Source organism: Bidens hawaiensis, unplaced genomic scaffold, assembly GCF_021521415.1.
Source record: "Bidens hawaiensis isolate Kalapana, Puna unplaced genomic scaffold, B.hawaiensis_p1.1 tig00016560_1, whole genome shotgun sequence".
NCBI lineage: Eukaryota > Viridiplantae > Streptophyta > Magnoliopsida > Asterales > Asteraceae > Bidens > Bidens hawaiensis.
The window spans coordinates 342,360-363,668 of NW_027492517.1; the positions used below are offsets into that span (position 1 = coordinate 342,360).

The 21,309-nt window shown below is 34.6% G+C and overlaps 1 protein-coding gene and 1 pseudogene across 3 annotated transcripts; both read left to right on the forward strand.

The window, feature by feature from the left end:
• The first annotated feature begins 5,960 nt into the window (after positions 1–5,960).
• On the forward strand, positions 5,961–9,960 carry LOC143551697 (serine carboxypeptidase-like 27). 2 transcript variants are annotated; one of them, XM_077042081.1, is made up of 9 exons: positions 5,961–6,976; positions 7,067–7,162; positions 7,248–7,340; positions 7,734–7,819; positions 7,908–8,162; positions 8,277–8,404; positions 9,239–9,334; positions 9,419–9,508; positions 9,619–9,960. In XM_077042081.1, the coding sequence occupies exons 1-9, from the start codon at positions 6,619–6,621 to the stop codon at positions 9,650–9,652; spliced, it is 1,236 nt and encodes a 411-aa protein (XP_076898196.1). In that variant the 5' UTR covers positions 5,961–6,618; the 3' UTR covers positions 9,653–9,960. The 2 variants fall into 2 exon arrangements, with proteins under 2 accessions (XP_076898196.1, XP_076898195.1); XM_077042080.1 differs by having other exon boundaries at positions 9,419–9,524; positions 9,619–9,957.
• A 278-nt stretch (positions 9,961–10,238) lies between these two features.
• On the forward strand, positions 10,239–19,929 carry LOC143551687 (uncharacterized; annotated as a pseudogene). The gene is made up of 14 exons (XR_013138542.1): positions 10,239–11,685; positions 12,200–12,352; positions 13,276–13,436; positions 13,521–13,731; positions 13,832–14,069; positions 14,156–14,306; positions 14,388–14,663; positions 16,650–17,922; positions 18,020–18,166; positions 18,245–18,399; positions 18,475–18,685; positions 18,766–19,003; positions 19,078–19,228; positions 19,378–19,929. The product of XR_013138542.1 is annotated as an uncharacterized LOC143551687 (transcript).
• The last annotated feature ends 1,380 nt before the right edge of the window (positions 19,930–21,309 follow it).

Below are 21,309 nucleotides of genomic sequence, written 5' to 3' on the forward strand. Positions count from 1 at the left end.
ATAGATCGATCTTAGCTCCGACTCCTGACTCCTGACATGGCACTTATCGTGACAGTGCGTAATCAAAGTTCACGGCGTCTCTGAAAGTACTCATGTAGTACCTTGGCCACTTAGAGGCGTATAGATCGATCTTAGCTCCGACTTCTGACTCCTGACTCCTGACTCCTGACTTCTGTTTGAGATGGAACAATGTGTGCACGCCACCCACACCGTCTCCTTGGTGCATGGACTAGCTAGCTGTGTACCCCTCTGTTTAGGCTCTGGGTGCTTCCGTATTACACGACCTATTTATTTTAACATCATCGTCGTGTATATTAGTAATTATATTTTGTTTCGCTATATTTCTGGTCCGTTTTGATATGAGTATATGCATTTGATTAAATTTGAGTATATTCAGATTACGTCCCGATCGTGTATCGGATTATGTTTCGCATTTAATTATAGTTCAGTTAAATGTTACACGTTATATGTTACACGTCACACATTTTATGTTACAAGTTATATGTTTCTGGCTCTGGGTGTTTTTGTTATAGTTCTGATATATTTCCGCATGCGTTTGACCATGTTCTGGCCAAGGGTCGGATCATACATCCGAATTTTATTAAGTATATGTTTCAGTAAAAAAGTTGGTTTCGAGTTTGAATTGAAGTTCGTATATTTATTCTCTTACGTCTGTCCTTACCTATACTATTGTTCTTTCCGTTACTGGGCAATTTTTGGCTCAGCCGTGTTTTCTTGTTTTGTTTTCAGGTAATCCGGGATTCTGGGAATTTAGTGATGAGAGATAAAAAAATGAAGTTCAAGCTTCTAAAAGTTAATTCATTTTGTTTAATAATATGACGTAGGTTGCATTAATTTTTGTTGTATTTTGGGTTGTGGCGTTGATTTGATATCGGTAATAGTGACACGCCAGCCTGCTCCGGGTTGGGGTGTTACAGTTATGGTATCAGAGCAAAGGCTCTTTCCTGTAGAAAACTTAAACCTAAAAGTAAAACCTGTGAGGAAATGGGTAGACGTTGGGTTAGGGTTTCGTGTTCCTGTCATTATTCATCATTTTGTGATTTTCCCAATGTCAGTAAGAAACCCGTCGTTGTTAGCAATAGGCGTCTTTTTAACCTTATAAATTAGTCAAGTACAATGAGTTAAGTTATTCTGTCTTCTCCACCGCTTGCGCTCTAAGACTTAAGAAGTGACTTCCGAAGACATTGTTTGAAGCCACCAAAGAGATCATGACTTTGACTAACCCTCTTTACACTCGTTTTAGACCTTGCTACCTCGTATGCCTCGAGACATAATCCGCAGGACCTATAATCTAAATAAATATGAGACTTGGTGTTAGTAAACACCTTTAAGTAACCGACATCTTTCATAATTTGTTTGTCATCGCAACGTTATTTCTTTGTAATCATAGCTAGGACTTTGAGATGCATTATGGGTGGACAATTAGGACACTACTGTAAAGTAAATTGACGATTACACTTGATCAACGTAATGGTGAATTTACAGTTACATATGTGTGCTATTGAATCCCTATGATGTAGATTAATGTTTTTCTGAATCCGTAAAGACACTGTAAAGTAAATTAACGATTGCACGTCGCAAATGTAACCGTGAATTTATACGTACGCATGAGTGCTACTACAATCTTATTTTGCATATTAATATTTCTTTGAATACGCCAATCTGACCTTGTCATAAGTTTGCCATTATATAGTTATAGGTTTATACGACTTTATTAATATAAAACCACTTTGAATGCAAAACTAATGTTTGCGACCCCGTTCCAATATTTTTCATTGTTTACGTCATAGTACCCCGTAATCCGGCTAAATCGGTTTGATTTTGTATAAATTTTGATTTCTAAAGTTCAATCTCTGTTTATCTGTCGTTTCAGGAAATCCGAAGTTTTAGTGTCTTGTATTCGCATATCTGAATTTATGAAGTTTACTTTCGGTTCGGTCTTCGTTATATTTGAATTTACTTGTTTCCATTATGCAATTTCGAGGACGAAATTCTTTTAAGGGAGGTAGTATTGTAATATACTAAAATTCGAAACAATAAAATAATAAATGTCGATTGTTAGAAAATTGATAAACCGATGAACCGTTAATAAACGAAAAATCATGATTTACATATAAATTATATTTAATATAAAATAATAAATAATAAATGGATATGATAATCTAATTGAATAGATATTAAGTAGATTGTTGGTGTATATATATTTTTGAAGGGGTTTTCAAAATATAAATATATGTATTTAAATAAATTAAAACAGGAAAGGATAATAAAACAAATGGATTTATTAGAGTGACAAATATTTTAAATTCTTGATCGATATTCGAATTCTCAATTGTTATCATCAAATACTTCGACACGACCTCGTCATAAGTTTCCATTTATTTCTTTTTACAAATGTTATGTGCCTCTTATATTTTCATATATTTATTTGTATATGATTTAAGAAATGTATGTTAACATACACTTTAGTCATTAGTTTCCTGCTATATATATTAGTATCCACTTCAATAATTTATGTGTAATCAGTTAATAGTTTACCTACTAGTTATCAGCTTGGATACATGTGGTCAAATAAATTTTCTTACTAATTTCTACTTAAATCTCAAGTTTTCACTTAATAATACAAGACTTCTACAAGTTATCTGTCTCTAGATATTTGTTATTCCATATCAGTTGTTAGTTATTTGTTCTTCTATTGAAGCCTAAAGTAATGTTTCATACATTGAAATAAAAATAAAATAAAATAAAAATTGTTACTTGTATTTATCAAATTTCGAGGACGAAATTTATTTTAAGAGGGGAGAATTGTAACATACGAAAAATTCGAATCAAAATAATAATAATAATAATAATAATAAGCATGATTGTTATGGTCACTTTGAACTGAGAACGTTAATGATGAATAATCAACACTTTAGATATGAATGTTATAACTTATCATATAATAATTATATAATATATAATTTGAATAATAATAATAATAATAATAATAATAATAAGAAGAAGAAGAAGAAGAAGAAGAAGAAGAAGAAGAAGGGTGGTGGTTATAGATAAAATTGAAATAATAATATTTGAATTTAAGAATCTCGTTTGAAGCACATATTGATAAGGAAGATATATGAATAAAAGATTTTGTTGGAATGGAAAATAATACGTATACATATAGGATGAGAAATCTAAAGATTTATTATAATATTATCCAATCAAGTTTAAATCATATGGTACACTAAATATAATCAATATTTAGTAATGAACCATCAGCCTTTTTGAACTCATCCACTACACGAACCCACTGGATATTTTGGCAAAATAGGTTTTAGTGAGTTATCCCTGGCGACGTGTATAAAATCCCAAATTCACGAAACCCTACCAGTCGTTCTACCTCCGTGCGTGAAAGCACCACCTGTTTCCTTTCTGATCGACTTAAATCGTCGCACCTGCCATCAAGGATAACCTCTACAGCCCGACGGGAATACAACGATTGGCATCTCTGCTGTATCTGAAGCCGTTTAACTTACTATTTCTAAACCCAGCCGTAGGCGTTTGTGTGGTGCCGGCTCAGCCGCTGCCTTATTCCTCAAAATTGTTATTACTCATCTCCGAGGTATTGAATACGATCTCTATTATGTTTCGTCTATGTTTTTAATCTTAGCCAATAACTCAGTGATCGTTGATCTATTTCCCACGACGTAAAACCTTGTTTAATTAGAAGTTTTTGTTAAAATCAAAGTTAAATTACACAAAAGTGCTCATGAATGTTGTATAACCTGTTCGTGTGTATATATATAATCTATTCCTAGAGTTGGACGTAATAGCCATAATGGAACTAATATGAATTTTTATATATATGGTATGTATCCTAAGAGTTCTGTTGGTTTCAATAATAGTGTAAGTAAAGTTAGTTTTTATTCCTTTATAATGAGCAGGTAAAGATTTAGTGATTCATTACTATATAATAAACTATTACATATTTTAAGCATAAAAGTTCTTAGATAATTACTAAACTGATCTTATGACAGTAGTTTTCAACAATAAGTTATGATTTTTAAATGGTGTATGTCGTGGGCGAAAATCAACGAATTAACCAGCCAATGCAAATTAAGTTGGTGTCACTAAATTAAAATGTAAATAATCCGTAGGTTCTCATAATTCTTGAAGACTAGCCAACTTGTTTACTTTTGCTTGACATTAAGGTACGGTTTCCTGTTTTTGCTATTTTTAGTATTATTTATAGTCCGCTACTTTGTTGTACGGATTCTGTTTCTTGTTACTTCGTAGTACGGTTTCTGTTTTTGTTACTCTTAGTATTAATTATATTCTGTTACTTGGTAGTACGGTTTCTGGTTTCTTTCTCTAATAGTATTAATTATATTCCGTTACTTCGTAGTGCGGCTTTTGTTCTCGTTTACTAATAGTATTGAATCTATTCCGTTACTTTGTAGTACGGATTTTCGTTACGTGTCGGTTATATTTTGAGTTCAGTTATTTTATATAATATATTTTAGTTATATGTTTTTAGTTTTAGTACTCTGTTACCCGAGCATTTCTGACTTGTCGTTGGGGCGTCAACGACATGGCACTTATCGTGACAGTGCGTAATCAAAGTTCACGGCGTCTCTGAAAGTACTCATGTAGTACCTTGGCTACTTAGAGGCGTATAGATCGATCTTAGCTCCGACTCCTGACTCCTGACATGGCACTTATCGTGACAGTGCGTAATCAAAGTTCACGGCGTCTCTGAAAGTACTCATGTAGTACCTTGGCCACTTAGAGGCGTATAGATCGATCTTAGCTCCGACTTCTGACTCCTGACTCCTGACTCCTGACTTCTGTTTGAGATGGAACAATGTGTGCACGCCACCCACACCGTCTCCTTGGTGCATGGACTAGCTAGCTGTGTACCCCTCTGTTTAGGCTCTGGGTGCTTCCGTATTACACGACCTATTTATTTTAACATCATCGTCGTGTATATTAGTAATTATATTTTGTTTCGCTATATTTCTGGTCCGTTTTGATATGAGTATATGCATTTGATTAAATTTGAGTATATTCAGATTACGTCCCGATCGTGTATCGGATTATGTTTCGCATTTAATTATAGTTCAGTTAAATGTTACACGTTATATGTTACACGTCACACATTTTATGTTACAAGTTATATGTTTCTGGCTCTGGGTGTTTTTGTTATAGTTCTGATATATTTCCGCATGCGTTTGACCATGTTCTGGCCAAGGGTCGGATCATACATCCGAATTTTATTAAGTATATGTTTCAGTAAAAAAGTTGGTTTCGAGTTTGAATTGAAGTTCGTATATTTATTCTCTTACGTCTGTCCTTACCTATACTATTGTTCTTTCCGTTACTGGGCAATTTTTGGCTCAGCCGTGTTTTCTTGTTTTGTTTTCAGGTAATCCGGGATTCTGGGAATTTAGTGATGAGAGATAAAAAAATGAAGTTCAAGCTTCTAAAAGTTAATTCATTTTGTTTAATAATATGACGTAGGTTGCATTAATTTTTGTTGTATTTTGGGTTGTGGCGTTGATTTGATATCGGTAATAGTGACACGCCAGCCTGCTCCGGGTTGGGGTGTTACAAAATCACTCGGAGAATGATGAAACTGAATGAATAAAAAACGTATTAATTAAACGACTGAGAAATGGAAACAATTACAGAAGGAATTACAAAATGAACGATAAACGATTGAATGACCCCCTATTTATGAACCCTAATATCCGATTGAGTAGCGAGCTGATAACAAGCGAAGAATGACAACTGGCACAAGCAGTCCCTAGAGTGATTTATGTTTTTATTGTAAAACATTTTAATTCATTATATACTTAACAAATTCAACCAAACCAAAACATATTCTTAGTCATAAATGGTCATGACATATTGGCATACAGAATACATCATTCTCACCTTCCTTAGTTTACATTTTTAGTAGCATAGTTAATTTATTAATCTTTACTTTAAAATCCCTCTTCCAAACAAACCAGATCCATAATAAAACAACCAACTTTTTTCCTGCATATTATATCATTTCATTCGTGTTCTATCAACCTTGTTAGCTTCTTCAGCCATGTGCACCTATTAACTACTCAACCAGATGCTCCAAAGAAACTGTACCTAACATACTATTTGCATCCTGCACACAGCACACACCACTTAGAATATTCTTAAAAGTCTTAACCAATAAATAATAATTTGTCTAAGTCAAGAAAGAAAAAAATTGTGCTTTTGTCAACCCCTTTGCACCAATCTCCTTCTATAGCCACTCACACATGCATGTCATCTTTTTGAAATAGTGGTCTTGTTTGCTACATTGTTTTCATCTTTTTCCATATTTCTTTTGTGGGTCATTTTTCATTCACCTTTTTATCCTCCCTCATGTGTTTTGTCTCAGCTTTTTAGCAAAGTCTAGATAAACATTCCACAAAAGCACAAGAGTATTCTAGCTATGTTATAGGTTTCATCATTCACATTGATCGATTCCAAAGAATGTCATATATCATATATCAATATGTCTCTTCATCTTATTCTTTAACTAACCCATAAATAAATACTATTGGGATCAGTGTTATTATTCTCATTACATTCATGGCTAATTCATTCTTATTCTTTGCATTTTGTTTCTTGTTTCTTCTTGGAACTTGTAACTCGTTATCGGATCGAGAAAACGACAAGATTGATCGGCTACCCGGGCAGCCACCAAATGTTGATTTCTCACAATACTCAGGTTATGTAACTGTGAACCAACAAAATGGGAGGGCTCTATTTTATTGGTTGACTGAGTCACCCGCGAATCTTGACCCGAAATCAAGACCACTCTTGTTATGGCTCAATGGCGGTCCGGGTTGTTCTTCTGTTGCTTATGGTGCTGCTGAAGAAATTGGTCCTTTACATATTAATTCTGATGGGAAGACTCTTTTCACAAACCATTATTCTTGGAACAAATGTATGTAATTTGTAATATGAAAAGCATAACGTTTTTTTTTATGTTGATTTCACTAGTTGTGTGATTGATCTTGATTCTTTAACTTGACAGTGGCAAATTTGTTGTTTCTTGAATCACCAGCTGGAGTTGGTTATTCATATTCAAACACTACATCAGATTTGTATACCGTTGGTGATGCAAGAACCGGTAAAGTTTGTTAATTTGTAATAAGAAAGTTCTCGCTTTTCGATTAGGCTGCATAAAGTTTGTTAATTTATACTTTTTTTTGTAGCTGAAGATTCATATGTGTTTCTTGTTAATTGGTTTGAAAGATTCCCTGAATACAAGTATAGAGATTTTTACATTGCTGGAGAAAGTTATGCAGGTTTGGATTTCATATGAACGGGTCAAACCCATGAACCTGTTTAGCTTAACGGGTCATGTTCGTGTCAAACCGGTGGGTTCAGGTTGACCCGTTTAACCCTTTTATTTATTTTTTTAAAATGTGTTCTATGAAATAATATAAATTGGTCCACCATATATGAGTTGGGTATGCTATGCCAAAATTTGAAATGCAATCATTTCGTATACACTCGGATTTTTTTGGGTTCTATTTGTGTAAATTTAATTAATTAATATATGAAAACGGTAAAAAAAACTTTTGGGTCAAACAGGTTGTTAACTTGTTATCGGGTTCACGTGTCTGACACGATTTCTGGGCTTGGATAATGTTTGGGTTAGTGTCGCGTTCTAATGAATATTTAATAATCCAAATCAGGTCATTATGTTCCTCAATTATCTCAACTTATTTACCAAAGAAACAAAGGAGTAACGAATCCAGTTATTAACCTCAAGGGCTTCATGGTATAACAATAAACTGAACTACAAATTTATAATAAAAAGCCAACATCCATCATTCATTATAATTCAACTTTTAATAATTTCTTTTTAGGTGGGAAATGGTGTTACCGATGATTACAATGATTATGTTGGCACATTCGAGTACTGGTGGGCCAACGGTTTAATATCGGATTCGACTTATAAATCACTTCAGAAAGAATGCTTGGGGAGTTCCTCTGAGCATCCACCCATTGGATGCATTAAAGCTCTAAGAACTGCTGAAATGGAACAAGGATATATTGACCATTATAGCATATACTCAAAGCCCTGTAATTACACCTCATCAATAAAACCAAGAGGCAGATATGTAAGTTAAGTTACATTAGACTTTTGTTTTAGATATATCATACAAAATCAATGATTAAAATGTGAAAGGTTCATATTGGTTTGTATTTGAAAATGTTAAATGTTTTATGAACAGCCATGGATGCGTGGAGCGTATGATCCATGCACCGAGAAGTATGCAAATATGTACTTCAATCTTCCTGAAGTTCAAAAGGCGTTTCATGCCAACATAACTAAGCTTTCATATCCATGGAAAACATGCGGGTGCATATTAACGGCTTTGGATTTAGTTCTTGTGGTTTGGCCAAACAGTCCCGTTTAGTCTTCTAGTTTGAATTTGGCTTTTTCAAACTGTTGGTTTCGGTTTCTTCTCAATTAACGCCGGACATATAACAATGTTTGTTCTTTCTTCTGTCAACTTTTAGAGAAAAGATAAAATGCCCGGCTTTAATTGAGAAGAAATTGAAATAGGGGCATTTAACTCTTTAACAATTAAAATTAATAGAAAAACAATGCTAGATGCCTAGCTTTAATTGTGAGGAAAGAGCATTTTTCTCTTTTCACAAAAAGTAAACAAATTAATAGACAAAGGGTGTTAGATGCCCACCTTTAATTGAAAAGAAACCAAAACAAGAGCATTTTTGTCTTTACACAAAAAATGTTAACATGAAAAAACAAACGTTGTTGTTTGATGCTTGGCTTTAATTGAGAAGAAACTAAAACATGGGCATTTCGTTCTTTCAAAAGAGTTAACTAAAGAAAAACAGTATTAAGACGTCTGACTTACCGAAGCATGATAATCTTTTTGTTCTTTTCACAAAAGTTAACACATTAAGAAAAACCGGTGTTAGATGTTTATCTTTAGCTGATAAGAAACTGAAATAAGGGAATTTTTGTCTTTTCACAAAAAGTTATATGAAAAAAGGACGTTGAGCTCTAATTAGAATTTGAACTAATGGACAGGAGAAGTCAAATTAGAACCGGACTAAAGCCAAAACCATATGAACTAAAATTGTCGTTTACTATATAATTTTAAAACTTTAACATATTTGCGCCCCTCTTAAGATCGAATTATGATGACATTTCCTTAAATTGTAGTGATATAGCCGGTGAGCGTTGGACCGATTCTCCACTCTCAATGCTTCCCACCTACAAGGAACTCATAACTGATGGTTTACGTATATGGGTATTCAGGTGCAGTTTCACATTATAAAAATGTTCGTTATAAAGATGCTTAATTAACAAAATGCACGCTTTTTAATTACTTACATCTTGCAGTGGTGACACTGATGCAGTGGTTCCAGTCACTGCAACAAGATACTCAATGGACGCGTTAAATCTTTCAACAATTGCCAATTGGTATCCATGGTATGATAATGGAAAGGTAACATTTTTAGTTACATTTATAAATTTAAAAATTAAAATGTATGAATTTACATGATTTTATGTATATTAATTTCTAATGATGTTTTGGTTAGGTTGCCGGGTGGAGCCAAATATATGACGGGTTAACATTTGTGACAATAGCGGGTGCGGGACATGAAGTTCCATTGCATCGCCCGAGACAAGCGTTTATTCTTTTTAGGTCATTTTTGGAGAATAAAGCAATGTAAAGAAGGTGAAACTTCATCTAGGGTTACACTCTTCATTCTTGCTTCCATGATTGTTGTTTTTTTTAAGTTCCTCAATCATCATTGTTATATTCTTGCCACAAGGGTTTAAATATGAATCTCAAGGGTTTAAATAAGTGAGATTCTTTATATTGTAATATTTTAACTTCTAAGTATAATTGTATAAAATGTAGATTTTATGTTGTTATTAGTTGATCGTTCAGAATGCTTCATTGTCTACTCAAACTTTGTGTATCGTGAATTTGAATTAGTATACATCAAACAAAAGTGTCATCCTATTAGAAGAATACTCAAAAGTAAAGTCATTATAACATTTATACTATTATAATACAAATTCTTTATCAATATTTTGTAATTAAATTCGATAAAATATATTATGGTTTATAGATATTGTTGGTATTTCCTCCTATTTTGTTTTTTCTACACATATTCAATACGATACTATCTCTGATTGCTCCCAGTATGACTCAGTCATACAAATTACCAACATTCAAATTTGGACATATATGATATTTTTCCATTGTGTCAGGTGAAAAAAAGAGTAAAGTCAAGTGCGTTTACTTGGACCATTTACTTCTAAATATTAAGTGGACGACTTTATGCTTAAAACCACATAATCCCGATGAGCAAATCCGACAATGGAGAAGCTAAACTACTTGTTATTCTCTGGTGTTATAATCTCAATCTCGATCATAACTTGTGCAGCAGTAGACACCATAACAGCTGATCAAGTCATCCGAGACGGCGATACCCTTGTTTCTGCTAATGAAATGTACGTACTCGGTTTCTTTAGTCCCGGAAGCTCTAGAAACCGGTACTTGGGGATATGGTATAAAAACATATCCCCACGGACAGTGGTGTGGGTTGCTAATAGAGAAACACCAATAAAAGATTCGTCTGGTGTCTTTAGACTTACCACCAACGGATCCTTATTGGTTATTTCTAGTAGCAACAACACCACTGTCTGGTCATCTAACACGATCCTGGTATCTCCCACAACCAGATCTCCGGTGGCACAACTTTTAAATTCCGGAAATCTGGTTGTTAAGGGAGATAGCCAGGAAAGTTCTATTTGGGAGAGTTTTGATTATCCTGGAGACACGTTCCTTCCCGGTATGAAATTCGGGAAGGACCTAGTCTCTGGATTTGATAGGCGATGGAGGCCGTGGAAGAGCCTCGACGATCCTTCACCAGGTGTGTTTGTAGCGTTCATGGATACCAACGGGTTCCCTCAGTTGTTCCAAGATCAAGGTTCCGTTCCAATAGCGAGATACGGACCTTGGAACGGTAACACATTCAACGGAATGCCTAACCATGGACCGAGATCGATAATTACACACGAATTTGTTTTCGATGATAAAGAGGTGTACTACAGGTTTGCACTTGTTAATTCTAAAGTCCCATCACGTGTCTACGCTAACCCTGAAGGCTACTTCACACGGCTCAACTGGGTTAACCGAACCCAGGAGTGGCTTCCATACTGGAACGCAATTAATGATATATGTAGCCGGTTCAACGTATGCGGTCCAAATGGAAGGTGCAACCCAAACAACTCACCGGCTTGCAGTTGCATGGAAGGTTTTGAAGCACGAAACCCTGACGAATGGAGTGCAACCGAGTGGTCAAGTGGGTGTCGGCGTCGAACGCCTTTAGATTGTCCAAACGGGGATGGTTTTCGAGTGTTTAAAAACGTTAAGCTTCCAGATACTCGGCGTTCATGGTTCAATAGGAGTATGACACTTGCCGAATGTGCGAGAGCTTGCAAGAGCAATTGCTCGTGTACTGCGTATGCGAGTTTAGATGTCAGGAGGGGTGGAAGCGGATGCTTGTTATGGTTTGATGATTTAGTTGATGTTCGAACTGTTGATGAAAGCCAAGATCTTTACGTAAGAATGGCCATATCCGACTTAACAAGTAAGCTAGCTAGCTAGATTATTTTCATATTGATTCTTTGGGTCTATAATTAACTTACGGGTTAATTATGTGGACAAAATGTTTATTTATTCGACTAATTCAGTAATATGTTTGCTCTAAAACTTGTTAACCCGACCACTTTTAATCATTACTCGACATGACTTTTAACTAACTAGATAACGCCATGCGTCATAAAACCATTTGTTATTCTTTTAGATCGTTGGAGCCGTCTGGATTGTTTTGGCCCCTGAAAAGATTTATTTTGGCGATTGATAAGGCCTGGATTATTTTGACCCCTGAAAAGATTTATTTTGGCGTTTGATAAGATTTATTCAGTGTCCGACATATTTTTGGACAAGTGGTCGAATCTGGATGATTAAAAATCTCGTTATGGTTTTAAGGTGGATAATATAGGAATTGATTAACCAACTGGACATTTTGTCAACATCTAATGATCAAATGGACAGGTTGGTCATTTCTCCTAATTTATTTTCTTCATGATTTTGCTACTCAGTTAAAGAATCTACCTCCAAACCTAGTTCCAACAAAAAGAGGCGAGTTGTCATAGTTGCGGTGTCGATATCATCTTGTTTGCTTATTGCAATCTTGATTTTAGCAATCATGTATGCTTGGAACAAGAAGAGAAGATACATCGGGAAAACACCAGGTATGACTACTTCGTTTTCAAACAGTAAATTTGTTGACTAGAAAATAAAATATAGTTCTGGGAAAAATTAACAAGTTAGTTATCAATTTTATTGTTTTACAGAAAAAAATCAATTCAATACACTAGACACGTGTCTACGTAGTCAGACCACGCGTCGCATAGAAATACACCAATACTGACTTCCTTGTGGCCACGTTCAAGACAATTAAAAATAGGATTTTAAATTTGCTAAAAATAACATGTTGACCAAAAAACTTAGCCAGAACTTGGTGTTTCTTTCAAACTTTTAATGAGACCTCAAACCCGGATTTAAATCTTATTGTCAACGAATTTCTCCTGAAAAGCAAGTCAACGGGTTTTACGAGCTAGTAAGTTTCTTTTTGAAACAACTTGGCGTCTTCTTCGAGCGTTAAACTAACAATGGACGTGTATATATCCATACACATGGGTTTTGAAGAGGCATGCTAGTGAGCCCGAATACGCCGCTGTTAAAAAAAATGATGGTTAAAAAGTTTGGCTAAATGTAGCTCACGATCTACTTGTATGTTATCTTAATTGATTTCTTTTTTCTTTTTTTTAATGAACCTCACTTTACTTTTCAAATTTATTGGGTTGGCTAAAATTTTAGCTTACGATTTACCATCTTAGTTAGTTGATGATTAACTGATTAGTTGTGTGATAAGTTGTCAAGAGCTATTTTATAAATATGCAATGGTGGTTTTTCCCATAATTTTTCTTACGGTTTTTGTTTCACTTAAATGTATATATGCTATAGGTGGACTATTGCTAAGGTTTTTATTTTAGTAATGTTTTGATTGATTTAATTTGTTATTCATCAAGAAAGTGTGGAAACATATATAATAATTCTAGATACTAGTTGTTCTTTAACTTGTAGCGTTTTGGTTTATCATGTACGTTTGTAGATGAACCAATTCAAACCATTAACGACGATCATAGGATGGAGAGCCAACATGACGATGATACAGAGTTATCATATTTTAGCCTGGCTGAAATATCAAAGTATACTGAGGATTTCTCCAATGACAAGAAGCTTGGAGAAGGTGGTTTCGGCCCGGTTTACATGGTAGTAACGTTAAACAAATATGTAAGTAGAAACATATATGTGTTCTTTCTTGATGGTAATTGTTACTTGGATTATAATCCACAGGGTGTGTTGGATGATGGACGAGAAATAGCGGTGAAGAAGCTATCAAAAACATCAAGACAAGGAGTTAACGAGTTCAAGAATGAACTTAAATTTATAGCAAAAGTTCAACATCGAAACCTTGTAAAGCTTTTGGGTTATTGTAACGAAGGAGATGAATGCATGTTGATTTACGAATACATGCCAAACAAGAGCCTCGACTCATTCATTTTTGGTAAGACTCTTTATACATTGTTTATTTTCTGCCTTGCATTTCAAATTTTCAGTAATCTCAACCACATTACTTAATTATGTTAATAACTTATATTGGCAAGATAAAATTAGAAGTTTAACACTAGATTGGTCTTATCGTTTTCACATCATCCATGGGATTTCTCGAGGGCTTCTTTATCTTCATCATGATTCTAGGTTTAAAATTGTCCATCGAGATCTTAAAGCTAGCAATATTTTGTTGGATGCTGACATGAATCCAAAGATATCCGACTTTGGTCTCGCTAGAATGTTTAGAGATCAAGAAAATGAAGCAAACACGAAGAGGGTAGTTGGGACTTTGTAAGAATCCATAAATCAAACAACTTTCTAAATATGATACACATTAGTTTAGTCGTATGCTTAATGAAATCTTTATTATTATTTAGGGGTTATATAGCACCAGAGTATGCTGTAGACGGAACTTTTTCTGAGAAATCAGATGTATTTAGTTTTGGGGTTATTGTGCTAGAGATTATAAGTGGGAAGACAAATAGAGGATTCTCTCGCGAGAAAGACAATGATAACCTTCTTACACATGTAAGTTACTTATACAAATTCCATAGTTTTCTTTGGTACCTAACGGAGATGAATCTAGTTAATTTTATTTATTTATTTTAGGCATGGAGACTCTATGAAAAAGGCATGGCCCTTGAGTTAAGTGCACATATGCGTGAGTCATGTGTCGACTATGAAGTACTTCGGGCAATACATATTGGTCTTTTATGTGTGCAACATCATCCAAAGGATAGGCCCACCATGTTATCTGTGGCTTTGATGTTTGATCAAGATGGAGCATTGCCTCCGCCAAAACAACCTGCATATTTTGCTGAAGGTTTTATGCCTAATGGTTACGAGATCTCCGTTAATGAGGTCACTATGACAACTTTAGAACCTCGATAAAACTTTACGAGTGCGCATGTCAAGACCCATTTAAGTTTATTTTAGGCATTTGCTTTCCCAAGAATCATGTCTATGATGTATGTGATGCTTGCCTCGAACTTTGCAACGGATATGTGCCATGTGCACTACATTTACGTGAGACACTTAGCATAACAAAAAATATTGCATCGAAATTTTATTTAATATTTATTTATAAAAGCCAGGTTCAATACAGTCATAAGCTATAGGCATACTTCCCCGTTTAAGACACGATAAGATATGTTAAACAAAAATGTGTGGTATGTGATTTTTTTAATTTCTTAAAATATTGAAATTAATATGCTAGAATTCATGATTTTTCCTTATTGGTATATGAAACTTAAAACAGTCCTATAGTCAGGACATATAAATAGTTAAATGAGTTATATTCATGTTTGGTACTTGTGTTAAGCGTATCATTGCTTATCTGTTAAGACACGAATTGCCAGCTCTTCATCCACCGCTAGATAGCCAACTCCTATGTCTTTTAACATGCCACTCCTCGCCTTTTCTGCTATAGACTAAAAGTTTTTCTAGGAAGCACATTAAAACTGTGGACCCACCTATAATCCTTACCATTCTATATTCAACATCCGACTTCTTATACCATTAATATTGTCCACTTTACCCTTATTGGATTTTCCATCCACAAACTTACAGAATATTATTTGTTGTCCAGGTGGAGCCTTCCGAGTAGGTTACCCACCCTAGTTTTACTCCCATCTTAGCATATTTAACTGTGCAGTTTTCATCTGATCCGCAACAATCTAAGCCTAAATCATATTGGTGATTTAAGAGACAGAACATTTTAGGATGGGTGTTACAATGAATTTATTGTTATTTGATCTTATTTTTACTTTTTGTAAATTGATTTTAATTGTGTTTTATTAATTGATTTTTTTATTGTTTCTTTTTATTAAAATAAGGTTTTTCTAGTAAATTTACACACACTTAACTAAAAAACTAGCGGTCATCCACTCAAGGGCCATACTTGCTACGATTTACATACTATTGGGGAGAGTACGTGTAATTTTATAAAATAAAGAAGCATACGTGCAATTGATGTACACCACAGTGAGCATCCAAGTAATTTACTACCACCAAATAAAAAATATGCAATTTCTCCACTAGGCATCTTCATCTTTCACTTCGGGTATGTTTGGCAAAACTAGCTGGTAGTTGTAGCTGGAAGCTGTAGCTTTTTAGATATATTTAGATGTTTGGCAGAGTAGCTATAGGTTTTAATAAAATGTATAAAATTACTAAAATGGGCATAACTAAAAACAATAATAGTAAATTTATTTATTTTGGAATGTTATTTAAGTAAATTAAAATACTAAAAGCTTGTAGCTCTTTCTAAACGCTACTAGTAGAAGCTTTAAGCTTTAAGTTTTTTCTCTTAACCTAAAAACTTTAAACTCCTTGAACCAAATAAGATTTTTAATTAAGTAGGCAATTTTTCTTAAAAGCTTGAAGCTTCCAAAAGCTCCTAAAAGTTTCCTGCCAAACATAATGTATCACCACTGCAATTCCATTTTTTCTCTCGTCATCTTTTACTCTTTTCCATTTACAATATATTATGATGGCCGGTTACGATTTTATCGTATATATAACACTATTTTTTTTAATGATATAGTGAGGTAGACCCCAATCCCCATGGCCAAAGGCAGAGGTCCGCATCGGGTCGTTGGGTTTGCTTTGAACGATTGTTTCTAGAATATCAATCCACATGTGTCGAGTATGGACTTTTAGGCATATGGCCCCTCAAATTTGAATAATTAATAACTAACTTATTCCAAATTTCCAATGGTGTTAAACCGCGTGGTGGAATAAAGAAGAGTTAGTCAATTGCGTTTACTTGGGCCATTTATTTCTAATTTGTTTGGACTCTAGATATCAAGCTGGGCCCCACCCCACAAACTTTCGGCACTTTTGGTCCAAGTCGTTTATGCTTAAACACACATAATTTCAAACTTGATAACTTGGATTATGGAGAAGCTAGCCTTATTATTCTTACACTCTGGTGCTCTAATCCAAATCTTAATAACTTGTGCAGCAGTAGACACTATAGCAATAAATCAAATCATCAAAGATGGCAATACCATTATTTCTGCTGGCGAAAATTTCGAACTTGGGTTCTTTAGCCCTGGCAGTGGCACTTCGAAGAATCGGTATGTTGGAATATGGTACAAGAAGATATCTACTTGCACGGTGGTGTGGGTAGCCAACAAAGAGACCCCATTAATCAATACATCTGGTGAGCTCAGAGTTAGCCAAGCTGGATTACAACTTCTCAACGGTAATAACACGGTAATCTGGTCGACAAATTCGTCGGGATCTGTTAGTTTAGTGGCACAGCTGCTAGATACTGGAAATCTTGTTTTACTGGACCAGGGAATTTCAATTTGGCAAAGTTTTGATCATCCTGGAGACACTCTTCTCTCCGGAATGAGAATCGGTGTAGACTTGATAACGGGAAAGGATAGACACTTGACTTCATGGAAGAGTGATGATGACCCGTCTGCGGGTCCATATGTTCTTCAGGTGGATCCAGATGGGTATCCGCAAATGCGTGAGAAGCAGGTTGTTTCATGGTCAAGATTCGGACCATGGAATGGGGTTACTTTTAATGGGATGCCTAATTTAGGTGAGAGCTCAATATTGTTTGAGTTCAATGAGACACAAAGATACTTTGAATATAAACTTGTGAACAACTCACTTGTTTTCAGGATGCGTTTGGATCCAGATGGAAATATCGAATACTAGAATTGGATCAATCGTACACAAAGTTGGAAACAATATTCAACGGCAAGAAATGATAACTGTGCACGATATTCCATCTGCGGTCCTAATGGAGTCTGTGACATTAGTAACGCCCCTGCTTGTAATTGCCTTGAAGGTTTTCAACCAAGAAGCCATGAAGAATGGGACAAAACAGATTGGTCGAGTGGGTGTCGGCGGATTCAACCGTTAGCATGCGGGTATGGAGATATTTTTCGTAATATATCAGGTGTACAATTCTCTGACAGCAATCACTCATGGTACAACCAGAGCATGACACTTGCCGAATGTGAAGTGACCTGCAGGAGGAATTGCTCGTGTGTGGCGTATGCTAATTCAGATATTAGAAACGGAGGAAGAGGATGCTTGCTATGGTTCGGTGATCTAATGGATATACGCGCAAATGATGGAACTCAATCACTATACTTAAGAATGCATGCCTCTCAGCTACCAAGTAAGGCTTAGTATATATGAAAAACTTCATGATCTATCTAATTTCAAATAATAACAATACAGTTGTGTTTATAATTTTATATTCATTTGGATTGAAGGTCCTAGAGCCCAGGAACACGGTTCTAACAAGAACCAAACGGTCATAATAGCCGTGCCAACTTCACTTGGTTTGATTCTCGTTTGCCTGATTCTAGCACTATATTTAGCATGGAGAAAGAAGAAAAGATCTTACAAGACAATGCTAGGTGACCCAAACAATCTCTCTCTTTTGTAAAGGGTTTAAAACTAGATATTGAGTAAACACACTTTATCCGACTTTGCAGGTCTGGTACCAACCCGTGATGTGAACTATACCAACGAGAGCGGTAAGGAAGATAAGGAGTTGTCGTCTTATAGCCTGTCCATCATTGCTAAGTCTACTAACAACTTCTCTCTCAATAATAAGCTTGGTGAAGGTGGGTTTGGTCCAGTTTACAAGGTACTATTATCAATATATGTTCATGTTACGTTAAAATATATTGATGATTACATTTAACATAAATGGGATCTTTAGGGCGTGTTAGACAATGGACAAGAAATAGCTGTGAAACGGTTGTCTGAAACTTCAACACAAGGGCTAGATGAGTTCAAGAATGAAGTTAAATTCATTGCCAAACTGCAACATAGAAATCTTGTAAAGCTTATGGGATATTGCATTCAGGAAAATGAAAGAATGTTGATATATGAATACATGGCGAACAAGAGTCTTGACTCATTTATATTCGGTTCGATATACATTTTCACTAACTATATATAGTACAATATGTTATGCTCCTACTAATTTAGTAAGCTAACTTCTTGGTAGATGTATCTGGAAGTTCAACACTTGATTGGCCTCGTCGTTTTCATATTATCCATGGGATTGCACGCGGGCTTCTTTATTTGCATCAGGATTCACGCTTAAGAATCATACATAGAGACTTAAAAGCTAGCAATATTTTGTTGGATACGGATATGAACCCAAAGATATCAGACTTTGGTCTTGCAAGAAGGATTAGAGGACATGAAACTGAAGCTAATACCAACAGATTGGTTGGAACCTAGTAAGAAAAAATATATATACTCTTTTGATTGCAATATTGTCATTTATAAATGCTCATTTTAAACTTATTTGAAGTGGCTATATTCCTCCGGAGTATGCATTGCACGGACATTTCTCAGTAAAATCAGACGTGTATAGCTTCGGAGTATTGGTGCTTGAAATTGTGTGTGGGAAGAAAAACCGAGGATTTTCTCATGAAGAACACAACAATACTCTTATTGGACATGTAAGTTTTGGTTTATGCGCTTTCTTTTATTATAGAAAATTGATTGTTTGAATACATGTTTTAGGTTCTTTTATACATAAAAAACACATTTTGTTACTATGGGATCACCCGATTATGAGCAAAAATGTCTTATTTATGACGTTGCATAGGCATGGAGACTATACAATGAAGGGGAGTCACTTGAGATCATGAGCTCATCTTTGCGATCCTCATTTGTTGAGTCGCAAGTACTTCGATCAATACATATTGGTTTGTTATGTGTGCAACATCATCCAGAAGATAGGCCAACTATGTCGTCGGTGGTTCTCATGTTAGGTAACCAAAATACTTTGCCTCCACCTAAACAACCTGCATTTTTCGTTGAAGAAGAAATGCCAGATCTTGGATCTATTTCATCTAGACCAACATTGGATTCTGTTGGTGAAATCACCATAACTCTTTTACAAGTTCGATAAAAAGTATACTATGTCTTGTATAGATGTTCAGGATTCAGTTATGATATATGATAATCTATCATATGTTAGAAACAATACAAAATTTAGTGTTCAAACCCAAACTACACTTTAACTGATTATCCCTTCAGTTATGTTTACTTGAAAGCACTCATCTACATATTAGAATAAAGCTAAGTGAGATGACACCCAAAGAAACCAAGAATTATATTCAAAACTCAAAACAAACTCATTTACATTTTGGTAGACTATAAATTTTTCTTCAGTTTTACACTATTTGGCGCGCACACAACAAACAAACAAACAAACTATAAGTTCTATTACTTATACATGTAAAAGATTCAATACAATAATTGATTATCACACATTAAGTACGAGAATACCACGTCCTTGATTTCAAAAACTCGCGGTGACAAAATTGTAAATTCATTCAATTTCGTTTTCATTCTAATTAACCGTTTGCATATCCTGAATCAGTTCAGGAATGATTTACATTGATATTTAACCTAAAATTTGGATCGGAAGATGTCAAATTAGGTCAATTATGGACTTAACATGAACAGAGGATTCATAACATGAAATTGACGAACTCTGATTCAGAATAAGCAATGAAATCAATACAAACATCAATTGATCATCTATCTTTGTAAGCATGTAGAACAAAATTAAATTGATAAAGTAATTCAATTTGTTTTGGTCGGAAATTTTGTTATGAGAGTCTTTCAGTTTTGTTATGATCGTAATTTTTGTACAGAGTGTAATTGCAGTTGAGAGTAATTTTAACTGAGCGTAATATTATGCAATTTCATAATCGATTGATAATTCTATAGCCTCATACACATCAATTTGATTGATTAAATCACAAATTTTTGTTCGTTTTAATGATTCTTGATGTTCAACAACTTTTAATGTTAATTTTGGTTTTGATTTTTGAGACTTTGTGGTTGAGCTCTGATATGTGAAATTTGAAACCAAAACCATCTTCTTGTAAACAGATTTCGAAAAACTTAACATGTGAATATTTAGAAAGTAGCATAGTAAAATTAGTTTGCATGAAAAGTATCGTAGTAAAATAACGTGTGACCCGATCGGAAAAGAATTAAGAGAAAAAGAAAGAATCGGAAATCGATATTTTTCTCGAAACAAACGAAAAGTGAAACCTAAATCATGGATCAACTAAGCTATCTCGGGAACTTTATTAAGAATAAGACAGTAGAACCTCATGTAAATACCATGGAATAAGGGTTGATCTTATTCATGAAGATTCCATAAATATTCCATTCCAAAAAACAATTGGGACTTTTTTAGAAATTAGATGCAATTACTAATTCATGATCTGGCATGTACATAATGAAAACTTCATTCTCGATTCTACGAAAATTTTTATGAAAGCCTTTCATTTGCTTCTCTTCGATGGAAGTTTGATTTTCCCAGAATTTATCCTAATTTTTAGCCTAATTATTCTTCTGATGATCGATTCAACCTCGGATAAAAAAGTACACCTTGGCTATATTTCATCTCTTCAACAATTTTAGTAATGAGCATAACGGCCCTATTGTTCAGATGGAGAGAACCTATGATTGGTCTCTCGGGAAATTTCCAAACGAACAATTTCAACGAAATCTTTCA